The following is a 17,605-nucleotide window of genomic DNA, read 5'->3' on the forward strand; positions in this document are numbered from 1 at the left end:
TCTCACAGGACATAACGTAACTCATAATAACCCTTCCCAGGGTCCAACTGTTGCCATCATAAAGCCTTTATCTTTAACTTTTTGACTTTGAACTACACAGTAAATTCTGTAGAGCAAATTTGACTCTATTTAGAGTAAATTTGACCCTATTTAGAGTGGGACCAAACAGACTCGGTTTTAGAGTAATATTTACAATTGGAAGAAAGAAAAATGTAGAATTGGGGAAAAAAATAAAAGTCACATAAGGGTTGAGGAATTTACTCATGACCTTCATGTTGGGAAACTGCCACACTACCAGCTGAGCTATCCCTTACCTACTGTTTGCTTATATCCGAGAAGAGATTTTTTTTTAAGATTCCAGCTGACACGAGCGATATACTAACACACAGCAGGAGGTGCGTGGCTCAAGGGAATAGATTGGCTTCTCCCAAACTGAAGGTTGTGAGTTCGTTCCTCAACCCTTGAGTGACTTTTATTTTATTTTTTTATTTCAATTCTTTATTTTACTCTCTTTCAAGTGTAAATGTTACTCTAAAACTGAGTCTATTTGGTCCCACTCTAATGAGTCAAATTTACTCTACGGAATTTGCTGTGTATACAAGATAATTTTAACATTCCTACTGTTATGCCAGTATAAAAAAAAAAAAGTTAACCGTTGTACTGCATTTCAATAGGATAATAAAATAGTAAGACTTGAAGAACTTTTCAAGATATGCAAAGAAACTCTCTACAATTAAAATGGTAGCAACATTTCTCTTTAAAAATCCTCCTGAAGTAAGACATTTCAATTTAGAAGCAAAACTGTTTTAATCCACTTTTTACTCTCTGTGTCAATGTCTGTTTTGTGAACATATCACAAAATTTTTCAAAAGTGTCATCTTATTATCAATTACTTGGGTTCTGAATATAAACTGTTGATCAGGGCAGGAGCGGATCTATTCTAGCGGAATACAGGGCTGTGAGCACCACCAAAATCATGAAAAAGGATCTGCAGTTTGACACCTTTTTTTTTTTGGACTCACGACTGCCACCTCTGGCCCAAAGCGTAACTTAATCACAATCTTAAAGTGACAGCCACAGTTGACAAATGAAGACATGACTTCAAAGAAAAGCTCCGCCCCTCCCCAAAGAAACTGTGGAGTGTGAGGGTTCGCACACTCCACTATAAAAAGAAGATAAAAGTTGATAGATGCAGTCAGAGTAAAACAGTCAGGGCTCTTCATACTCATCTGGCCATTGGTGGACCATGCATGATGTAGAAAAAGCTTTAATATTACCTTTTTAACTCATTCACTGCCATAAATTCTTTTTTTTTTTTTTTAAAGATGATTAAAAATTAGGGGCAAGAGGGGATTACATTTTTTAATTGTAATTAATTGCATGACTTCACTAGTTAACTCGCGATTAATCACAAATTTCATATCTGTTCTAAATGTATAATAACAAAAATTCTAGGTTTTCATACTCTTGTTAACAAAAGTGGGAAAAAATGTTAAACTAATAGAAATAGTTCAAATTAATTTTTTACGTCTGTAGCCGTCAATGGCAGTGAATGATTTAAACGGCACAATGCATCCTTAACGGGTGTTAGAAATAACTACAAAAATATGCAAAATAACTCTAACACACATTTGCTTGATTGATTGGTTTTAACGTGTTCAATCAAGTTGGTCATACCTGATCTAAGGGCTGACTTGGAACCAATCACAAGAAGGAGTCATGCCATGTCCCTTATGACAAAACTCAATTCAAGTCTGCATATCCTCACAGGTGAGTCATTTGATTTCAACTCACAAAGATATTTGGTTCTGGGAGAGACCATACTCTACATGCCTGTACATCAAATTTCCACATGCTTGTTAAAATAAACAAAATATGGGATTTATGTAGTCGCTGTCCTACCCAAAATGATCATGATAGATTTATTTTCTATAACTCAGTAATATGTTTATTTGCCTCTTCCACTAACACTTCCTTTTTCTTTTTTCTTTTTTTGTTCCCTTTTTTTCTTCCTTTTTTTTCTTCCACTAACACTTCCAATTCCATCACTTCAAATGTTTGCCTTTGTGCTGCTTTCTCTGTACCATCAACGAGTCAACACGCAATTTAGAATTGTTCATTTTCTACTACTGTCACACGCCAGAAACAGGTGTCAGCGTTGTGACGCTTTGAGTGACATCGCCCGACAGCACATTACCAAATTGCTATTGGGACGCCATTACACTTATGGGGCCCCTTGATGCCTCCCTGCAACCCTTCCTCCTCTTATTGTGTGAGAGGGAGGGGCTGTCCTGGAGCTCTCCACCGAAGAGGTCTGAATTCTTACCCCCTCCTCCTAACACACAGAGCAAGGTTCGAAATAACTTTGAAAAAGGATGGTTTGAAAAAAAAAAAAAAGTGCTGCCTTGTTTATCTCCATCTTGGGACCAGATCCAATTACATAAGTGGCCATTTGCATTCATCAGGCTGCACCGAAGACAGAAAAGGTTCACTGCTGTGTATAACGTAGCTGCGGGAGAAGCGTGCGATGTCCCGAGTGAACTGTGTGTGTTGTGGTATCGTAACACACAGTGTGCGTGTGTGTTGGAGTGTGTGTGTCAGGCTTTATTAGAGCGGTCATTAGGACTCATATCAGTGTGCTAATGTCGAGCAGATGTTGAGAAGAAAGGGATCATTTGAAAAGGGCAAATGTAAATAAACATCCCTCCCTCACCGGACCCCCTCTGAAGGGGGCTGAAAGAAAACACTTCATCAATCTCCATCACCGCCGTTAATATTGTCATCTTTAGGGGGTCTCGTTTGAATGGCCTCGTTAATGTTTTCCTCACAAATTGTATTTGTAATAACACTTTTTGTGCTGAGAATCAAAACAAATCAAAAACATCATTTTTCTTCTTATTGCTTCTCACGAGTGAATGATCCATGAAAAGCCATTTTTCTTGGTCAGAGTGCATATTCCAACACAATTGTTGAATTTCTGCACAAAATGCCAAACAGGAAAGCGATTAACATCCAATTGGGCTGCGCTGATGTCATCTGGACATTGCAGTTGAAGGCCTCAATTTATTTGTGTTTTGCCGCATGTCTGTCCTGGCTACTCAAAATGGACAAAAAGACACAAATCAAGCAAAAATGAATTATGACATCATGCAAGAAATCCAGTGAGACTTTGACTTAGTGCGCTTCTAAAAGGATTAACTCCACAGGTGCATATTACAGGAAGTAGACCTAAATGTGCAGTCGCGGTGGCAACAAAAGTGCTCTGTGCGTCTCTGTCCGTTAAACTTGTTCCTTTTATTTTTTTATTTGAATTTTTTGCAATGGATGAAGATAGAAAACTGCACTCATAAACACTTTTAGACTGCACTTTGCACTAGAATGCGCTGGACACAGAAATAGGGCCCTTGGTTTTAAAGGAAAATATCTTTGTATTGTTCCCATTGGCACACTCATGTCTCATCTCATGCCGTTAATCTGTTCCATCTCCACAAAAGACCAAAAAATTTTAATCACAAAAACACAGAATATTTAGATAATTAAACTGAATATTTAAAAAAAAAAAAAATTAAACACTTTCTGCATCATGATTTCATGCTTCAACGCCAAATGACTTTGTGCTCATTTTGGTGTGCCTTGGACACCAGGGGGCAGTATGATACAATCATTCAAAATAAACGAAGAAGAGTTACACAACTAAGTGTCTGAATAAACTGCAGTAATAATGCTCATTTTTTTGCATCGAATAACTAAATATGCAGTATTGTTATATTGTCTGTCTATGAGTAACTGCACGCTAGACTTAAAACCAATCGGCTGGATCGGGATCGGACGTTATATAGCCTTTTAAGCTAAATCGGCGATCGGGTTTAATGTCTTAATTTACCCGATCGATCAATCTTTAATAGCATTTTTGTGAATATTTATTTTGTTTTTTCCATACATTTCAGTTGGTTCAATTACACTGATATATTGATGTATTCAAATATATTATTGGATCAATTATACGTGTGTTTTCGCTATAAATAGATATATTGCTCGATCTTCCGATCGATTCCGTGATTATCTTTATTTTATTTATTTTTTTCAAAAACTGGATCGCTGATTGGTGATCAGCCAAAAAATAAATAAATCCTGTTTTTGCTTTCATTGGCTGGCTCAATCCCGGCCCATCAAAATAATGAAAACAAGGCGTTAAAAAGTTTCCTTAACAACAACAACAACGTCAATGAGAACAAATCCGAGGTTGACCACTTGTGTGCATACCTGTTGGGTTTTGTCATTTCCTCCTCCTCCTCCTCCTGCTGCTCCTCGTCCTCCAGGGCAGGGCAGAGACCCTCGGCGTGGGTGCTAACATGGCCACCGAACACAGCCCCTTAAGCAGTTAACGAGTCAGGGAACGATGATGTTGTATGTCGACCATTGTGCGTACTTTGCAAGTGAAGCTAATAACGCAGATTGCTAAAAAGCAGCTTCTATTACTTACCGATGCAACAGAATCCGTCCGTTTGCGCAACCTCAATTGCCCTTTCAGCCTCCTAGAGGACTTCATAGTTCATCACTCTCACTTAATTTTTTTTCCCCCCTTCTTCTCCTTCTTGCTCCTCATACAAATGTTTTATTTATGTAGGGGGAGGTCACTTAAAACATCTCGCTGCAGAAAATTACACGTGTAATCTCTCCCCAGAGGAGCTCTCTCGGCAGAAATAAGAAAAACAGTCGGTGAAGCGAGCGAGCAAGAGAAAACGGCGAAAAAAATACAAAGAGCTAAATCACTCTCTCCCCTGCCGTCACGTTATCTGAGGTGGCTTTTTACAGTGTGTCCGAGAAGCTTTTAGAAGCCACACTTCACCTTGACATGTTTATTTTTGCTCCCCCAGTTTAAGTGTGCGCGTGTATAACAGTGGTGAAGTTATTGATATTAGGAGTGGAGTTATTTTTAAATTTAGGGGTGTGCAAAATCTGGCTCGGGGTCCCATTTGGATCCTTTACAAAATTTAGACTTTTTTTTATTTTTTATTAGCATAGCTAACAATCTGTCTGGTCGGTGCTGGATTTCACTTTCCTTTCTTTTCTTTGGTCCTTCCTCGGGTCTCCTGACGGCCTCACGACTCTGGCTGGAAGTGTTCGATTTAGGTGAACGGTATGGGATTTTTTAATAGGTTTTAGGTGAACTAATGAATACACACACTCACCCACATACAAAATTAAAAAAAAAAAATTTTTTAAATAAAATAAAAAAAAGAGCAATGATGATGACATGTCAAATCGGTAAAATTACCGAATGAACAATACTGAGCTCTCCAAAAAAATTTAAAATAAATAAATATAAAAATAAAAATAAATAAATATAAATAAATAAAAAAAGCATAGCCAACAATCAAAACACGGAGGCTATCAGAGTCGTGGTTAGCATCAACCTCACAGTGCTTGGGGTGTGAATAGTTTTCTCCAACTCACCTGTGACCCCGAATGAGGACACACAACATCGCAATTCTGTGTTCTGATACACAGCATAGAAACAAAAGAGCCAGGGTTGAATTGTTGGGAATCAAATATCCCGGCAACTGAAGGCTTTCCATTACTACACTATTTCATTCCTTGTTTGGCAACAATTGTGTCAATGAGTAACCCGTCATGTCATTTAGCCTTCATTTCACCCCAGGGTGCGTGCTTGCTCTTCTTTTGTCATTGTTACCGCCCATCAACAGGTTCCATGTTTGACTTATAAGGCAAAGAAAGCATGATTGGCCTAAATGGCCTCACATTAAGGTCATGTGATTCAATCAGGGAAGAATGGCGATCATAAAAAAAAAAAGTCTTAAAAATAAGAATACATCCATTTTCTATACTTTGCTCTTTTAAAGGTCACATGAGCGGACTTCTTTGTGACAGAAGCGGGGTACACCCGGCCGGCACTGACAAGCAACCATTCACACACCCGTTCGTTCGCACTTGTGGAAAATTGAAAGTCTTCAATGAACCTACTGTGCATATTTGTGCAAGGTGGGAAAAAATCCATGCTAGCACATACAAACCGGAGGCAAGATTCGAACCCAGACTGAGACGCAGACAGGCCACCGTAAACGATAGTGAATATTATCTAAATTAGTTTATAAAAATAATAATAATAACAATAATAAAGTTCGATTGTGCTACACTTATTTTCTAAGGCTACAATTTCGCACACAAAGGGTTAATCAAAATAGTGATCAATGTGAAATATGTATATTTGTTATATTGTTGGCATACAGGGCATGTCAATGATATATTTTAGTATTCTGTTTGTGTACACTGACAAGATAACACCAGGTAATAAAAGACTAGAGGCAAAGCCAACATTTAACATCTTTTTCATTATGAATGTCAAGTCTTGTGCTAACATTTCAGCTTTCTTTCTTTTTTTTACAGTCACTTTAATTTAAAAAAAATAATAATAGATTGATTTTCATATTCTTCGGATGACAATATGTTTTAGTATTTTTTATTGTTGTTATTTTAGTGTTATGAGTGTAACTCAAAATATTAGGCAGGCAACGTGTGTACACTCAGCACAGAAAGGGGACATAATAGTAAAAAAAATGCATGTTTTTTTTTTTTGGTCTAAATCCCCCTCTTTAAATGACACTTTTGGAGTCTTTTAACTAAACACACACATGCACGCTAGCCCATTTGACACGTAAACGTGAGGGCCACTTTTCTCGTCACGTGATTTACACCTCACAGAGGGTGGGAGATAACAACCCCCACACACACTAAACACACACACACACACACACACGCGCACACATTACTTGTCACAGAAAGAAAAACATCGCAGAAGTTTTCTCCCTTAGTAATAAAAACGGTCATCGTAACCATAATAATAATAGCAACAATAATAATCATAAATTAGAGCAAGTGACGTAGAGCAGTTGAACCCCCGCAGGAATCGGCAGAATCGTTACACGTTCGTGTGTTTCTATGTGTGTGTGTGTGTGTGTGTGCAAATCTGTGACACGTAGGAGGCCTTGGGGGAATATTTAATAAAATAATGATTATTAATGATGATGATGACGGTAATAATGGTTGTTCCCTTATAATAAATATTGACTGGCATAACGAATTTATGAACGGGTGCGTTCGCTTGCGAGGCCTTTCTGTTCATGATTTGTGGCCTGCACATTTTTGCAGCAAATACAATTTGAAGAATGTGTCATATTGTGAAAATAAGTGTAATGATATATTAATATTGTGATTGTTATTCATATAACCTTTTCTTTAAATTGTATTTTCAGAGTTGTCATAAACTATTTACTGTCATCATCGTCATCCTCATCATCATAAATTAACCTTTATTTAACATATATATAGCCTAGATGTTATGCTACAATTAGGCAATGTGCCTGAAATCTCGTGAGAATTCAGCTCAGTGAGCATCAGTGAGATGAACTCCACGAATATTACGTGTTTAAGGTGTTGCTTTTTCCTTGACTTTTTTTTTTTTGCACCACATTGTTGCGGTGATGGCCTGCACATTTTTATAGTAAAAACTAATAATATGAAAAGTAAAAAACAAAATTTTTGTTGTGACAAATGTTTTGGATAGTTTGCATTAATTGTAATATTATTATTATATAATTTAAATGATCTTATCAGACTGTACGATTATGTACTTATTATATTACATTAAATTAACTATAATATATTAATTCTCTCTATTATTATTATTATTATTATTATACAGTACTGTATGTGACCCGGATGTCATTAGTATAAAACAGCAGCAGAACCAGAACCATTGGGGGGGCCTCCTGTTGTGAAATCAGGAGCAAGTGTGACACCTACCTGCGGAAGTTGGAAGAGTTTTCACGACACGCGTGACAAAACAAGCACGCACCCACCCACCCACTTTTCGTCTCACTCGTGTGCGTGTGTACGTGCGCGTGTGTCCAAACAGCCATTAAAAATAGCGAGTGTGTCGCTCGCCTTGCATTAATGGAGCCACTATGCTGTGAATGCACGCTCTCTCTCTTTTTTTTTTCTTTCTTTTTTTTTTTTTTAAGCAGCGTCCCTTTGCAATAGTAATGAGGTCTAAATTCGGCATAAAATCGAGCTCATTAGCTCGGTCCGCCACCTGATTGCAGTGCGTAAAACAGGCCAGGTAATTGGCTTTCAACGGTTTATTATAAAGGAAACTTCAAAAGATTCGATTTAAGAAATCTTCTTTGACAAACTGCCATTTTCAAATGTTATTTGTTGGTGTTCTTTTGCTAATATAATTCGACACGCCCGCCAGGTTGCACATCCCTCCTTTTTTTTGTTTTTGTTTTTGTTTGATAGAAACACATTTGCACCCACAAAATAACCGCTGCACAAATATATTTATATAGTTTTCCTCTCTCCATAATTTACTTCAAAGATAGCGTGTTGTCCATTTTCTTAAATACAAAAAAATGCTACATTAAATATACATGTTTAATACAAATAACTTGGGCTGCAGCCTTAAGACCATTCTCATTTACACTCCTTGAGAAACTAAACATTTTTTTCTTCAATGAATGGGGGGGGGAGAATATAATGTTCCGATGTTGGATTGTTTTTGTTTGTTTGTTTTTTTGCAAATAAATTAAAAAGATGTCCTTTTTTTTGTCGCAGCTGTTAAATGTTTGACATACCTTTCTTGAGTTCGTAAGGGGGATCTTTACAAAGCTCTACCTGCATTTGGCCCCTCACTCTGTGGCTCTCCCTCACCAAAGCTTCGGCTCTAGTTAACACAGTCTGGTTTAATCCATTGAAGTGCGCCGTGGAGGAGGGGGTGCTGCTGGGGCCGGTTCCGTGGAGGTGTCCGAAAGTGGCCCCGTGGTAGTTCGTGTAGCCCGGGTAGAAGGGCGACGCGTAGTAGAGCGGCCTCGACAGCACGCCGGGGGACGACCGAGAAGGAGACCCGGACGCGGGGCCCATGACGACCGGGCAAGGCTGCTGCTCGCCCCGCTGGACTTGCTGCGCGTCCCCGCCGCTTTTGCAGCGGTCCGACGAGGTGGCGATCTCCGCGAGGGACCACAGTTTGGGTTTGGGGGCCGAAGGGGGCGAGTGGATGACGGAAGTGGGAGCGTGGCTCAGGTCCGACGCGGGAGCCCCCGCCGCGCGCGGGGACGACGTGGTGGGCTTGCCGCCCGCGCAGGCTGAGGAAGAAGAAGAATCCAACAACAAGTCCGTAGTCCGCTCCTGCGAGTCGTCCGGTTCTTTGGACTCGGGGTCGCTCAGGAGGGGGTCCGCGTCTTTGGGGTGCAGGGGGTCCTCCTTGAAGCGATCGCAGGACACGTCCGCGGGGTGCAGCGCTTTGGCATCTGCGCACAAGATGCATGAAAAGTCATTAATTAAAAACATGTGAACAAACAAATCATATTTTTTTCTTTTAATGAGGCCAGTTCACACTTTTATGCTAAATGACGCGCTAAACACTTTGCATGAGCAGCAGTTTCAAACGAGGGCAGTTCAAGGTGATTATTATTTAAAGCGATTGTCCCATTATAAATAATACACCGCCATTAACCAGCAATCAATTTTGCACCCTGAGTAGAAACGACTGCGATGAAAAATTGATGTTTTTTTCCCTTCTTCCCATCCTCTCCCCCTTTTCTCTCCCTGCACCGACCTGCTTCAGTATCCGAGGATTCTTGAATCTTGTCTCCGCTCGGTTTGAAGTTGTTATTATTATTCGGGGTCACGTCGTCGTCATCGTTCTTCTCCAGGTCGATGTTCTCATCCTCCTCCTCGTCCTCGCTGCGGTTGCGCGGCGTCCACGTCATCTTGTTCTCCTTCTTGAGTCTCCGGCGGGCGTTGGCGAACCAGGTGGAGACTTGGGTCAGGGTCATCTTGGTGATGATGGCCAGCATGATCTTCTCGCCCTTGGTCGGGTACGGGTTCTTGCGGTGCTCGTTGAGCCAGGCCTTGAGCGTGGCGGTGGCGTCGCGCGTGGCGTTCTTGCGGTAGGCCGGGTCGCCGTACGGGTACGAGCCCAGGGGCGCCGCGTACGGGTGGTACCCGATGGAGCCGGCCATGCCCGATGAGTGGTCGTAGGGGGAGCTCTGGGTAGCACAATGCAAAAATATTGCGCAATTTTAATGACTACATTTTTTAAAAATAAATAAAAATCAAACATGCAAATATTTTAAAATTTCAACAATTAACCTACGTTAAAAAAAGCCTAATAAAGTATAATTTTTTGTGAGAAAAAAACACAACAACATTAAACTAACAAGGCTAATTAACGCATGCGCACTTTTCTAAATGATTACTTCTTGATCGACTACTCCCAATTATTTTTAAAAAATATTGTACAATTCATAATGTGTACTCACCACATACGAGGTAAAAGTGGCCGCCGCAGCCGCCGCCGCGTCCGCGCCGTACGGCAAGTGGTGCGAGTTGTAGCCCGGCGAGGCGCCGCTGAAGGCGGCCGCGGCTGCTGCGGCGGCGGCGGCGGCCGCGGTGGAGGCGCTGGTGGACCCGGCGTAAGGTGCGAACGCGGAGCCGGACGACGACCTGCCCAGCTCCTCCGTCCTGGGTCCCGAGATGACGCTGGTGCCGTAAGCTGCCGGGCACGAGTAGAGGGCCAGGGAGGCGGACGGCTGGTACAAGTAGCCCTGAGGGTACGCCATAGCTGCGGCAAGTTTAACACTGTCTCCCCTCCACTTTTGAGCTTTTTTTTCTCCTCCTCTTCCCTTGTTGTTTTCCCCCCTCCTCAGCCTCTCATAGAGACAGCCGTGTGTGGGGAGACCTGCTGCCTCCTCCTCCCCCTCCCACAAAAAAAAAATCTTCCTCTCTTTCTCCAGTTGTCTTTTTTTTGGGGGTGAAAGTTGCAGCTCCTCTCTTTTGGTGGCTGTTTTGCTTTCGGCCGTCAAGCAGACTTTTTAGGGGGGCTTCGCCTGCCCTGCATGGGAAAATCTAGTCGCGTATGCCAAGATGCTAAGTTGGAAATTGAGGAGCCTACTTCGCCGCACCGCACGCTCCTCCTCCTCCTCGTCCTCCTCCCTCCTTCTCTTGAGGGGTGTAGTCGCTGCAAAGTGGAGGGAGCCTTTCTCTCTTTCTCTCTCTCGCTCGCCCTCTCTCTCTTCCCTCTCCCCACATCTCTCGCGTTAACTAACATTCTTTCATTTCTCTCACTTATATATATATTTATTGGTCTTCACACGCTCCCTCCTGCATGTGGAACAATGCAACGGCTCATTTCGGATGGCGACATCACAGCAGTCTTGTCAACTTTTTCTTCCCGTGCACTCCGCTCGGCTGCTCTCAAGATAGAGCCGCAAACCAGGATTTATGATTATTTTTCATCTGTTTTAATTTTTTTCATCAATTGCTCCTCTTAATATGATTTTTTTTTGTGTGCGTTTTTGCGCGTATAAAACAGCTGAGAATCTGCAATGGAGGCGTTTTATCCAACCATTCAGGTGGATTTTTTTTTTTTTCATTTTTCTTTCTTTTAGATTCAAAATCTTGTTTATAGTGCGCGATAACAAGTGAAAATAAAAATGTGTGTGTGTCTGTGAGCGTGTGGCAGTAATTGCAGAAGTGTGCGTGTGGGAGTGTGTGAGCGCAATATTTTGTCGCATTTAAAAATATTGCGCACATTCTTCAGGCTCCGTTATATTTTTACACCTTTATTTATTTATATAAAAAACAAAAACACACGTCATGTGTTTTTATTTTTTTCCCCACATATCTGTGATTGAATTATTTTTTTTGGGTCAGTCTGTTAGTTTGGAAACAGTGTGCTACATATTTTCATGTTATTTTCTAAAAAAAACTTTTGGGTTGTTATATTGTCATGATTATTGCGCATGCGTTAGGTATTTCTTTTTAATGATCATTTTCACGTTTACTTTAATTGATTTCGTGTTAGACTGGCCACATATTATTACACAGAAATTGTGCATTATTATATATAGGCTATATGTATCCTAATATTATTTATTGTCTTAGCATTAATCATGTTTACTTGATTTAGCCCATATTAATGGTGTAAAAAAAAAATTTTTTTAACAAACAAACGTAATATATTTTATGTAGTATTATTATGATACATTCGCAGTTCTGTGCGTGTGTGGGTTGCCTCTTTACCGTCTAGTTCAAGTCCCAGTTAAGCCGAAAGGGATCGCTGTAGGCGCTGCTAAAGAGCGTGTGCGCGCGACTGGTGATCACGTGATGTTGAGAAGGAAAAAAAAAAAACACACACACACACACACACAGCGCAAAAAAAAGGGGGGAAAAGAGTGATGACGCCGGAACAGAGAGGAGTGGGAGAAGCAAAAAGAAGGAAAAACAGAGAGAGAGAAGCAGGGAGGGCTAAACAAAAGCGAGTCGAGCGCCTAATGATCAGATGACAGCGCGTGCAGCATCATGATGCGCGGACAAGACTCACCGGAATGGGAGCTTTTATTTATACTTATATTTTAAAGCAAAAGTGATAATTGCCTTAGAGTTGGGAGTCGTTCTGACAACCGCAGGCACACAGGTGAGTATGTCTTTTTGTATGGCTTATGCATAATTAAGATTATTTATTTCATTACTTTGCGCACCTTTGGAAACTTATTTTAAAAATGCATTCAGAGGCAATTATGGATGTGGATTATTTTTTTTTTATTATTATTATTTTTTAGTGCTGCACAAAAATGCTTCAAGTATTCATGGGATTTTGTCCTAAACCGATTAGTTGACACCAATTTTTCTTTGATGTATTAGCTGAGGGCTTTTTGCCACTTGGAAGTCAATTGAAATTCAAAACAGTTACCCTCAAGCCCCCCTTAAACGACCCCCCCCTCCCCTCCTCCCAATCCAAAATAATGCTTTGGGGGATCGAAAATAACTCAAATTGGTGTGACTTATTTTTGCCTTGCATTCTTCTTTGTATTATTATTATTATTATTATTATTATTATTATTATTATTATTATTATTATCATTATTAATTTGACCATTAAAATGCTTGAGGGAGGATGTGTTATGGATTAGGGGTGGGCAACATAAGGCACGTGGGCTATAAAAGGCCTGTCAAAGTATTTACAGCTCAACAAATACAACATCAGAAAAACAATTTTTAAAAAATATTTTAAATAAAATTAACCATATATTTTCATAAATTTAGTCTGGTTGAAAACTGTTGCCTATATGTGCACTTTGAGATTAATCTCCAAATATAAAATTGTATAAATCAAATCCATTATTATAATTATTATTATTAACTCATTCACTGCCATTGACGGCTATAGACGTCAAAAATTCATTTGAACTATTTCTATTAGTTTAACATTTTTTCCCACTTTTGTTATAACAAGAGTATGAAAACCTAGATGTTTTTTTTATTGTACATTTAGAACAGATATAAAATGTGTGATTAATTATGAGTTAACTAGTGAAGTCATGAGATTAATTATGATTACAAATTGTAATCGCCTGATGCCCCAATTTTTTAAATAATGTTTTCTTAAAAAAAAAAATCCATTCATTCATTCATTCATTGCCATTAACGTAAAAAAATAATTTAATTAATTGATTAATCTTTTTAAAATCTTTTTTTTAATGAATTTATGGCATTCAATGTGTAAAACATAATACAATTTTATTAAAATATATTTTTTACGTGGGATATTGTACAGTATGGTTTAACTTTTTTTTTGTCTTTTTCATTTGTGTCTATAGTCGCTTTTACTGTATTAATTATATTTTGCTTTTTGATTCATTCAGATGCATGAAGAGGAACTCACCTGACACACACACGAAAAACACATATTGTACGAAATATGTACGCATTTTCTTTTCTCTCTTGATGTGAATGTAAATGGCTGTTGGGGTGGGCGAATCAATAAAGCACGCACACTGCACTGTATGACTCCCCTTCGCGTGCATTACAATGAAAAACTGTTCTTTTCTGATCTCCTTTCCCCCCACTGACCTGCATGAAGATGTATGGCGCTCATCTGATGGCGCCGCCCACCCTCATGGGGCTGAATGGCAGACTGCTGGATGCACTAAGTGATGAAATGATGACCCCATTATGAGAAGCGGCTCCAAAATGAGGGGGTATCGGCCAAAGATTGCGCACCGCCGCCGTCCTCCTCCCTCCTCCTGCTGCTGCTGCTTGGCCTGCTGCACACGCGATGATTGATTCGCTGGAGATGGATCACAGGAAGCAGCTATTGATTTCCCCCCTCGCTGCCTATAGTGTTTGATGAAGAAAATAGTTATTTACACTTGGGTGTTATCCAGACTTACTCAATATCCACTTTTTGGGAGGGGAGGATAAAGGATCTAATTGTCCTTGCTCGGTGACGTGACAAATGACCTGTAATATTATTTCAGTCGGGAGTCAATGGGCGGGATGACTAAATGAATATTGATTGGTTATAATGATGCCTGAGTGTGGATGGGAGCCTTGCAGTCAGCAGCCGTAAGTGATGATGCCAGACGTACACTACGCAGAGAAAATACAGCGAAAAGTCAAACAGTGACATATTTTAAAGCAATTATTTGCTTGTCAGAAATTGTGTAAAACAAATAATCCATTTCAGGTTCATGCGGTCCCCATCATAAAACCTTTATTACTGTAAAATGAATGCTTTGAGCAATATTTATTTTCTTCCGGACACCTCATACTGTAGCATCAGTTTATCAATACATTACTAATGAAATAAACATTTTTGTCCATATAAATCAATTGTTATGCGCGACAGAATGGTCTTTACAAAAAGATAAAAGTGGGTTCACTTTCTGGCAAGCTAGTCGTCACCTCTGGGTTCTGGACTTAGAGCAGCATGAAGTTAACCACTGTACAATTATTATAAATACAATTAGCCTACTCACATCTGTCTTCATTGTCATAAATATGTAAAAAAAGAGGATTAAAACTAGAGTAAAATGTTCAAGTTCAAAATCTCCCACACACTACAGTTGACTATTCCTTCAATTATCCTAGGGTTGTCTTAAGCTTTGACCATTTTTGAAATAGCAAACTTATTAGTCATTATCACTATAGTATTTATAGCCAGATAATTGTGGGTTCACTATGTAGCAAGAATGAGGTCACTCGCACTATTCTTTAACGACTTATAGCAGATTATTACGGCAACAAATTATTAACCTATATATTAACAATTCATTGCACTTAAAATAGTAGTTCTCTACTCACCACCTACCATGTGCAGAAAAAGGGAACCGCTGTGTAAAAAGACAACATTAAATGACTCAATGCAAGTCAGCATTTCCAATCACAGTTTGAAATCAACTAAAAATGAGGTACCACATAAAAATAACGCTGTAAAAGGTGTTTATTAACACAATACTAATGGCATTGATAAAACCGATGTAACTTATCCAAATGATTCAGTTATCAGCAGCAATTGAAGGCCCACTTTTGAAAACTACTATCAAAAATGAAAATAAAGTTGAAATGATTAAGAAAGTGTGTCAAAGTGCAAAATGGAGATAAACATTTTATAAGACTAAAGCAAATTCACAGTCAACACTTTGTCGAAAATCTAGCTTACCTAAGTTTTGCTTGAAAGTTTACATACCCTAAATTACTAACTTATGAGCACGCTATATGGTGAGAAAAAAACTTAATGTACATAAAATCCAAAATATTGTGGTAATTGCTTTGATATTTTCAGAAGTTGAAGTTGGCATGAGTAGGGATGTGCATGTGAATATTGGTGACAAATCATAGCATTTTTGTGTCATTAACTCATTCACTGCCATTGACGGCTATTTAAACTATTTCTATGAGTTAAACATTTTTTCCCACTTTTGTTAACAAGAGTATGAAAACCTAGATTTTTTTTATTGTACATTTAGAACAGATATAAAATTTGTGATTAATCGTGAGTTAACTATTGAAGTCATGGGATTAATTATGATATTAAAAAAAATTGCTTAATGCCCCTAATTTGTTATATTTGCGTTTTTTTTGTTTCTTTTTTAAAAGAAAAGATTATTAAAAAAATAGAAGATGATTAAAAATGAGGGGTGCAGGCGATCATTTTTTTGTAATTAATCGCATTAATTCACTAGTTAACTCACGGTTAATCACAAATTTTATATCTGTTCTAAATGACCCAAAAAAAAATTTTTAGGTTGTCATACTCTTGTTAAAAAAATGGATTTTTTTTTTAAACTAATAGAAATAGTTCAAATGAATTTTTTACGTCAATGGCAGTGAATGAGTTCAAGGAACATTTAGCTTTTGTATATTTACAGTTGTGCTCAATTTGTCAACTTTTAAGCGCAAGGTCAAACTTGGCGTGAATGTGAGTGTGAATTGTTGTTGGTCTACATACACCCTAAAAATGACCAGATCATGATGTACAGTGCTTCTCTCACTGCAGCTCACCTGTGACCCAAATAAGGATAAGCGCGATAGAAAAATGGATAGCTAAATGCTAAGCTAGCCATCCTCAGGCCTTCACTACCACACTGAACATCTACGTAAACATCATTGCTGAACATCTCAAGGTGTGCACTTAATTCAACGCGTTCGTTCAAATCAAAACAACTAGTGAGATGCTAACAACCGCCGCACTGCACGCATTTGCACCGACTATAATCCGATCGAAAAGGAGCGTGCGGCCAGGCCTGCATACGTATGTGAGTCATAATGAAATTTGACGAGGTTGGTGATAGATCACAGCCCAGGTAATGTAAACACATTAATCCCTCAGGGTTCACCTATTCTTCCTCCCTCTCTAGCCCTCCCCACCTTCCCCTCTCCACCCCATGCTCATCATCTTCCCTAAATGTGTTATTGGAGCACGAAACCAGAAGCAGCCTTAATATGTCAACATGGCCTTTAATTGGACCACCGGAAAAAAGAAAAGAAAATGGTGCCATTCCTAAGTGCACACATGCCATACGAAGGAAGTTCATCCCACGAGAGCTCGGAAGGCATAATTAAAAGTAGCTTTTAATAGGCTTGTAATGCAGAGCTGCCTTTAAGTAGAGGGCGGGCATGTGAGGGGGCTTGTAAACGATATGCCGCTGCCATCTGACATCCCCCCCCTCCCCCCTACCTTCCCCATTACGGTCACCAAAAACAAGACTGGGAAACCCTTCACATGTTCCATTTTTTTTCCCACTTTTCCCTTAAGGCATTTTCACAACTTGACTTCGGCCTTGTGGACAAAATGTAGTGTGGAAATGAGTTTTCGAGGAATAATGTGTTTCTTTTAACCAACCTGAAACATCAGAAATTTAGATCTTCCTCCTTTTTGTACCGCGCCACAATACATTAATCTGTCTGTGCTCAGGAAACAGATATCTCCTACAGTTTTGCGCCATTTTTTTCTCTGCTGTTTTCACAGTCGAACTACTTGCACTCCGCCACAATCTCTCCTATTGGATGTTCAAAGATGTCAACACAAGGTGCTGCCGTCCCAGTTGAACATTTTTAGATTTTTAGATTACGCCTGCAGCTCATACTGTACACAATGACTGGGGTGGTTGACAGCGTACTGTAATGTTCTAAGTGCAGTGTGAAAAGGCCTTTAGTCATTTCGACTTGAGTTTCACGCATGTCGATAGTTTGAACGCAAAGAATAACATTCTTAATTCCTAATAACATTCTTCCGTGCCAT

General features: G+C 39.4%; 1 protein-coding gene and 1 long non-coding RNA gene across 3 annotated transcripts; one reads left to right on the forward strand and one right to left on the reverse strand.

The window, feature by feature from the left end:
* Positions 1–8,192: 8,192 nt before the first annotated feature.
* On the reverse strand, positions 8,193–11,011 carry irx5a (iroquois homeobox 5a). The gene is made up of 3 exons (XM_077563883.1): positions 10,341–11,011; positions 9,635–10,067; positions 8,193–9,326 (listed from the first exon to the last, which is right to left on the reverse strand). The coding sequence occupies exons 1-3, from the start codon at positions 10,638–10,640 to the stop codon at positions 8,638–8,640; spliced, it is 1,422 nt and encodes a 473-aa protein (XP_077420009.1). The 5' UTR covers positions 10,641–11,011; the 3' UTR covers positions 8,193–8,637.
* Positions 11,012–11,146: 135 nt separating this feature from the next.
* On the forward strand, positions 11,147–14,690 carry LOC144049946 (uncharacterized). 2 transcript variants are annotated; one of them, XR_013293732.1, is made up of 3 exons: positions 11,147–12,496; positions 13,725–13,782; positions 13,943–14,690. It is a non-coding gene; the product is annotated as an uncharacterized LOC144049946 (long non-coding RNA). The 2 variants fall into 2 exon arrangements; XR_013293731.1 differs by having other exon boundaries at positions 13,725–14,690.
* Positions 14,691–17,605: the final 2,915 nt, after the last annotated feature.

This window comes from Vanacampus margaritifer, chromosome 4 (genome assembly GCF_051991255.1).
Source record: "Vanacampus margaritifer isolate UIUO_Vmar chromosome 4, RoL_Vmar_1.0, whole genome shotgun sequence".
In the NCBI taxonomy this organism is placed as follows: domain Eukaryota; kingdom Metazoa; phylum Chordata; class Actinopteri; order Syngnathiformes; family Syngnathidae; genus Vanacampus; species Vanacampus margaritifer.

What these genes read in the sequence shown, in the direction of transcription:
- irx5a (XM_077563883.1), bottom strand. Translation starts at nt 10,640, where the DNA reads ATGGCGTACCCTCAGGGCTACTTGTACCAGCCGTCCGCCTCCCTGGCC. An exon ending in CCACTTTTACCTCGTATGTG is followed by an intron (nt 10,068 to 10,340) that starts GTGAGTACACAT and finishes TGTGCTACCCAG; the next exon opens with AGCTCCCCCTACGACCACTC. An exon ending in ATCCTCGGATACTGAAGCAG is followed by an intron (nt 9,327 to 9,634) that starts GTCGGTGCAGGG and finishes TCTTGTGCGCAG; the next exon opens with ATGCCAAAGCGCTGCACCCC.